Here is a 5,959-nt window from a genome sequence, read left to right as displayed (position 1 = left end):
ACATAATAAGGTATATAAGTAGTAATAAATTATCTTAATGTAAAATTGTACTTGCTCGTTTACCAACCCGTTTTTTTATGTCTAACAATTCTTTTCTTATCAGTTCTAAATCGGTTTCTGCAGTTTCCGTGCCAGAGGACTTCTCTCTGAAATACCGTTGTACCAATTGGCTCATTAAAACAGGAAACTCTTCAATAACTTTTTGGTCCATGCCATATTCAATGTAACAGCAATGGGAAAAACTAAATCCAGCTTTTTTGGAATCTTTCCCTTTAGATCGTATTAAGCGAAACCATTCCAATGCTGATAATATGCCACTTCCTGTTGGTATTAAATTAAACGGCGGTGGTAATGTGGTTTGATACATGTAATCCAAATAAAATTCGGTTTTTCCAAAGGTCCATTCGATATCCACGTTATCAGTAATTGTTTGGAAAGTGTGCGACATGGTAGCAATTAGCATGTTTAAAATAACTATTACGGTTAAAAATTCAAAAACCGCGAACGCTATATAGCCTATTGCTTCCGTAAAAGAATGTCTGTTTGTAACTGTAACACCTTTTTCTGGTCCTGGAAGATTCTCTATGATAACATCAGCGGACTCTAATGGAGCCATACAAAACAGAGCCCAAAAAAACGTCTTGAGGGTTGACGTAAAGTCTACAAAAGATGATACTTGTTCCGTTTTGATTTCATACGTGTCATCTACTTGTACCATTCCGTCATAATACTGATAAAATTTGCACATTCCGACTGTAAATGAGATCATTATGATTACAAAAATTGATATGTATTTGGCAACGTCTAAATTCATTTTTCCTAGAACGATTTGTAGTGGTCCTAGATAAATATTCAATCTGCAGAGGTAAAGAAGTTTACACCAAGCCATTATCGTTGCTATTGCGAACGTCCCTTCTGCTATAAGAGTAGGATCGAGGCTATTCCAGAATTTCCTTTCCAGATTAGCGTCTCCGTTATTTATAACGTCTACATAGGCAACAAGCCAAAATGTGAAAGTTAAAATAAAGAAAAAATTGCATATAACATCGTACCATCCCCAAAGGGACTTGAAAAATCTTTTTGGTCCTCTCACGGCGCACATTCTTATGCAGCTGTAACTGTAGCCGATGACGTAGATAAGGATTACTGGTTCCAATCCGGAGAAAGGAGGTCCTCTTTTTTGCGTATTTTTGTTTAAATTAGATTCGAAAAATAGTATTGTTAGGAAAATTAAATATGAGGAAACGTGACTGATCATTCGGTTTAGAGGAATCTGCCAGTGGATGACCCACGTATTTTTTGGCACCACCAAGCACATTACAGCGATTATCGGTAAAATGATGATCCTGTAGAAAGGATAGACGACTTTTAAGTACACAGGTTTTACTCTCCATTCGTACCAATTCCCATGCCACACAGATTCAATAATTTGTTGAGTATTGGGGTGTGCTATAAATTCTATTTGTTTATAATCCACAGCTAATATTATCCTTGGAAACTTAAAAGAAGTCGGTTCATTCAGTCCATTCTTTTGACGTAAAATCAATTCCATTTCCGCTGTACTTCTGCAGTGGCCAATAAGTTCGACCGCAAATAAACTTATTTCTTCTGCTAGTTGAGTGTAGGCTGCCCTAAACGCTCTCACGATAAACGCGCATTTTTTAAGTTCCCTTGATAAATGAAAAGCAGCCAAAATTGGATCCTGCGTAGAGTGACAAATATATGCGGGATTAGAAACGGCCCTGTACAAATTCAGTCGCAATGTTTCCGAATGTAACAGATCGTCATGCTTCAAACGGTCTTTGCATTGAGTACACATACAATTAGGAGGATGTGGTTTTGCTATTTTGTGACCTCTCTCTATCAGCATTTCGATAATTTCATAATGACCACACTGAGCGGCTAAAACAAGTGGTGTGATGTGATCCGCAAAATCTGAACTGTGCGTGGCTCCAGCGAACTCCAAACCTGGAGACGTTTTCTTCAATTTATCTAGTAGCATTTTCACTATGTCTATGTAATTATCTCTTATCGCTATAAGAACGGAATCGCCAATTTCTATGTCCTTTTCTTTTAATAAGAATTCCACCATTTCGTAATCTTCATTTTGGACAGCTATATGAAGGGCAGTTATACCTTGAAAATTGATACAGTTTACGTTTACTCCAGAAGCAAGATGCTTATGTGCTTCTTTTGTATCTCCAGAATCAACAGCCTCTAAGAATTTCTTCTCATTTTCTTGTAAGTGTGGTAATAAAATATTTTGTGAGGGTTCCAACGTTTCGTACCCTTCTTCATTAAGTTTTTTGTATTTACTCCTTCTACACTTTAACATACCTGCTTTTGGTTGCTTTTCGCTGTCAGACGAGGTACATGTAGATGTTGCTATGGCGGGTGGAGTAGGTATTGATGTTCCTTTCTGACATTTATTTGCTGTTGTCTTTATGTTGCTTTGTATTTTCACATTCTTCTTTGCCACGGCGGGCGTCGCTTGATGGGCGGCACCTTTTGTTCCATCATCAGTTCCTGAAGTGGATGTGCTGTTACACCCAAGTTTTTTTATCAATCTTCGCATTACAAAATTAATACGGTTAAAAAAAATTGGAATACATATTAGGTTAATCGTTAACGAACTGTCAGCGTGAAAACAATAAAATCATTAATGTTCTGTCAAAATAATAGGAAGTACCGAAGGGATTACTGAATTTTAATTGTTTATTTATTAATTTAAAACATCATAATTTAATTTTTTGATAATTTTGTTTAAATGAGTTAGTCAAACATTATATAAGGCGATCATCATCATAAGGTCGACAGTGCTAAGACTGGTTGGATACGTATCTCCACTCTTTCCTATCCTGAGCTAAACTTCGTATTTCCCTAAAACTAGAACAACCCACATCCTTAACTATTTGCGAACAGTAATCTAATCTAGCCTAACCTCTACTCCTCCTAACTCCTGTTTCTGCCTCTAATATGTCTTTGACTAGACCTTCATGTCTGAGAAGGTGTCCTACCAACCAATCTCGCTTATTTCTTATTGTCTTCCGTAGAGTCCTCTGTTCTCTTACTCTTTCTAATACCTCTTCATTTCTAACCTTTTCTATCCATGTTATCCTCATCATTCGTCTATAACACCACATTTCGAACGCTTCTAACCTTTTCTTTTCCGCCGCGCCCACTGTCTATGTTTCGCATCCGTACAACGCCGCACTCCAGACATACACCTTTAACAACCCTTTTTCAAATTTTCAAATTAACCATTCGCGAACATAGAAGTGATTTAAAGGCGACACGACCTTGCGGTATCCTCTGCTTTATATCCCTAATACTCCTTCCGTCGTGACTTATCTGACTTCCTAGATATTTAAAATCAGCCACTTCTTCTAATTTTTCGTCTCCTATCTTTATATTCGCTCTTTCCCTACTTTTTCTTCCCTTGCNAACTAATGATTGAACCTTTCCTTGAATGGAACATTTTTAGTGTAAAAATTTCCTTTGAAAAATGTTTAAAAGAAATGTGAATATCTACACATACATAACAAGTAATAGTAGAAGCTTTTTAAGTTGCTTAATAATTTATCAAAAGTTAAACTATATTTAAACAAATCTTACTTTTGTAACAACCACTACTATGTCTAATCCGAGATTACTAGTGAGAGTTCCTTCAGGTAGTGGGAGACCCTCTCCCAATTCATTATCATGATCACTTTCACCAAGATTTCTTGAACTCCTTTTCATGGGAGAAGCAGGATCTAATTCATCACCAGGCTCCACATACTCTTGCCATATTCTAACAATATGTTGCCTGTAAAATATTAAAATTAAAATAATAAATTGATTAACTAAGTACACATAAAAATCTATACATAGGAATAGTATTTACAGTTGGTGCTACAATTAACTAGTTAATTAGTAAATAAAGTAGAATGATAAAATACCTTCGTGCTTGTCTTGTGTCTAAGTCTAACTTTAACTTATCAAGATGATCAGCTAAAACTGATGCCCAATGTTGCAGCTGCTCTAGAATTCCCCAAGGAGCAGTCATTGTTACTGTAAGGATGACTAAAGTATGTGGAAATGTCTCTTCATTTAATGCAAATTTCAACAATCCTGTATGACCAGGATCCCCATCTAACACCCATACACTTAATCTTGTATGATCTAAAATAAAAGTTTAAATCAAAATATTCTCTACCACATGTGATTTGTAAAATACCATCTCTGTAATCATCTCTAACATCAATGTAAGCATATTCCAATCCTGAACCTTTCTTTGGATTTTCTGCACCTTGAAGTTTGGCTACTAAAGTAGTTTTTCCAGATTCATTATCTCCCAAAACTAGGACTTGCTTACAAGAGGGTAGCTTGTTATTACCATGATCTCTTACATCATTAAGAATGGATGACCTACAATATTTGCAAACTTTTTAACTTACATTTTGACGCAGTACTATGACAAGACTTCTTACCATAAGTTTTCCTTCTCTACAATATCTTTCTCGCTTATTTCGCTATTGTTGTCTTGGGAGGGAGCCATTATTAGCGTTTACAAATCACAAAAAATTATAATTTACGATCTTTTAATGGAAAAACGTTATATTATCAAATTCAGAATATTTATCAACAAAAACAGTACTAACTGGAAAATATTTTTGACATTTATGACTAAGTCAGTAATACAATACAATTATAATTTGTCTGAATACAATTACGTCAGCGGTTAGATTTAATGTCTATAGATAAGTATAAGAATACAAACCATAGACTTATTTATACCATAGAAAATTTTCTTCGTGAACGTGAAAAAATGATTTCTTATTATTAAAGAAAAAATCAAAATATTCTATTTATTTGTCAGTTTCTGATATATAAAAGTACAATACCTTATGATCATATTAATAAGACGCAGGAAAGATATTACCTTCAAGCAAAAAAAAAATCCTATAAAAGAAATTTGGTGAAGTTAAAGGAATACGTCCAATATATAATACAGTAAGAGCGTTCTCTTCTTCTTTTCTATTCTATCAAGGTCTAACCTTACTTTTATGTTACTTTGACAGATAAACCAAAAATTAATAAAATAATCCTATATCTGCATTTTTAGATTTAAACTTGTTAAAAAATGATGGTTCAGGGACTATACAGGCCAGATTCCACTTCTCGTCAACGTCAAATTAATACATTGAAGATTTTTAATGATAAGTATGTTTATATTTACTTATTTTTAACAATACTAGAAAGTTACAATTTTTTAATGTTCTAGTGTAATTGAAGTAGTTCAAGATTCGGAATATAATGTGCTATTCAAAGCTGGAATTTACGATTTTTGTCTTCGAGTCTTGCTTTCTAACGATTTTCCAAATGAAAGACCCATTTTAAAAATTTCTCCAGTGGTTGTCCATCCATGGGTAGATCAGGAGGGTGAAATTAAATCAGCACCTGGCTTGCTAAATGTGCGATTTTGTATAATGCTATTAGGATAATTCTCTATTTCATTGTTTAGTTTACAGTACATTCAGATTTAGGAAGAGTTGTGCAAGCTATCATAAGAGAATTTGAAAGGACTCCCCCACCTCTTACAACAGAACAGTGTCTCAGTAATTCATCTCCTTCAGTACCTGTTAGAGGTTTGTATTTTATTTATGTACTATCTATTTGATTAGAAGATTATAGAAATACTATACAAGTGCCTATATATTTTTTCATTTTACTTGGTATATGTTGTGTGTATAAGACTTTTTGTTACTATTGGTTTATCTTTAGATATGGAAAACAGAGGGAAAGTTAGTCCAATTAGTTCTTACCCTGGTTTAAATAATTTTTCTCCCCCAACGTATCACTATACCTCTTCACATTTACCACAGTCAGTTACTTTGCCAGAACTGAATAATTTAAGTTTAGATGATTTACAATTTTTAAACGAATCATTGGAAGCACAAGAGGAGTTTTTAGAGGA

At 34.3% G+C, this 5,959-nt stretch overlaps 3 protein-coding genes across 3 annotated transcripts; 1 reads left to right on the top strand and 2 right to left on the bottom strand.

Moving 5' to 3' along the window:
- LOC108732894 (short transient receptor potential channel 5-like) lies at positions 1 to 2,628 on the bottom strand. Its single transcript, XM_018463893.1, has one exon. It carries the CDS (start codon positions 2,573 to 2,575, stop codon positions 35 to 37), a length of 2,541 nt encoding a protein of 846 aa, XP_018319395.1. The 5' UTR covers positions 2,576 to 2,628; the 3' UTR covers positions 1 to 34.
- A 940-nt stretch (positions 2,629 to 3,568) lies between these two features.
- LOC112903947 (cytoplasmic dynein 1 light intermediate chain 2-like) lies at positions 3,569 to 4,710 on the bottom strand. The gene is made up of 4 exons (XM_025977006.1): positions 4,473 to 4,710; positions 4,220 to 4,410; positions 3,942 to 4,164; positions 3,569 to 3,808 (listed from the first exon to the last, which is right to left on the bottom strand). Exons 1-4 carry the CDS (start codon positions 4,538 to 4,540, stop codon positions 3,601 to 3,603), a joined length of 690 nt encoding a protein of 229 aa, XP_025832791.1. The 5' UTR covers positions 4,541 to 4,710; the 3' UTR covers positions 3,569 to 3,600.
- Positions 4,711 to 5,047: 337 nt separating this feature from the next.
- Positions 5,048 to 5,957, top strand: LOC112905152 (vacuolar protein sorting-associated protein 37A-like; the record flags this gene model as incomplete). The annotated part of the gene is made up of 4 exons (XM_025977008.1): positions 5,048 to 5,205; positions 5,267 to 5,456; positions 5,507 to 5,630; positions 5,767 to 5,957. Coding segments are annotated over exons 1-4 (585 nt in total), but the record flags the coding sequence as incomplete, so codon positions are not given.
- Positions 5,958 to 5,959: the final 2 nt, after the last annotated feature.

The sequence above is a fragment of the Agrilus planipennis genome, unplaced genomic scaffold, assembly GCF_000699045.2.
Source record: "Agrilus planipennis isolate EAB-ADULT unplaced genomic scaffold, Apla_2.0 scaffold31, whole genome shotgun sequence".
NCBI lineage: Eukaryota > Metazoa > Arthropoda > Insecta > Coleoptera > Buprestidae > Agrilus > Agrilus planipennis.
This window is presented reverse-complemented; position numbering and strand designations above follow the sequence as displayed.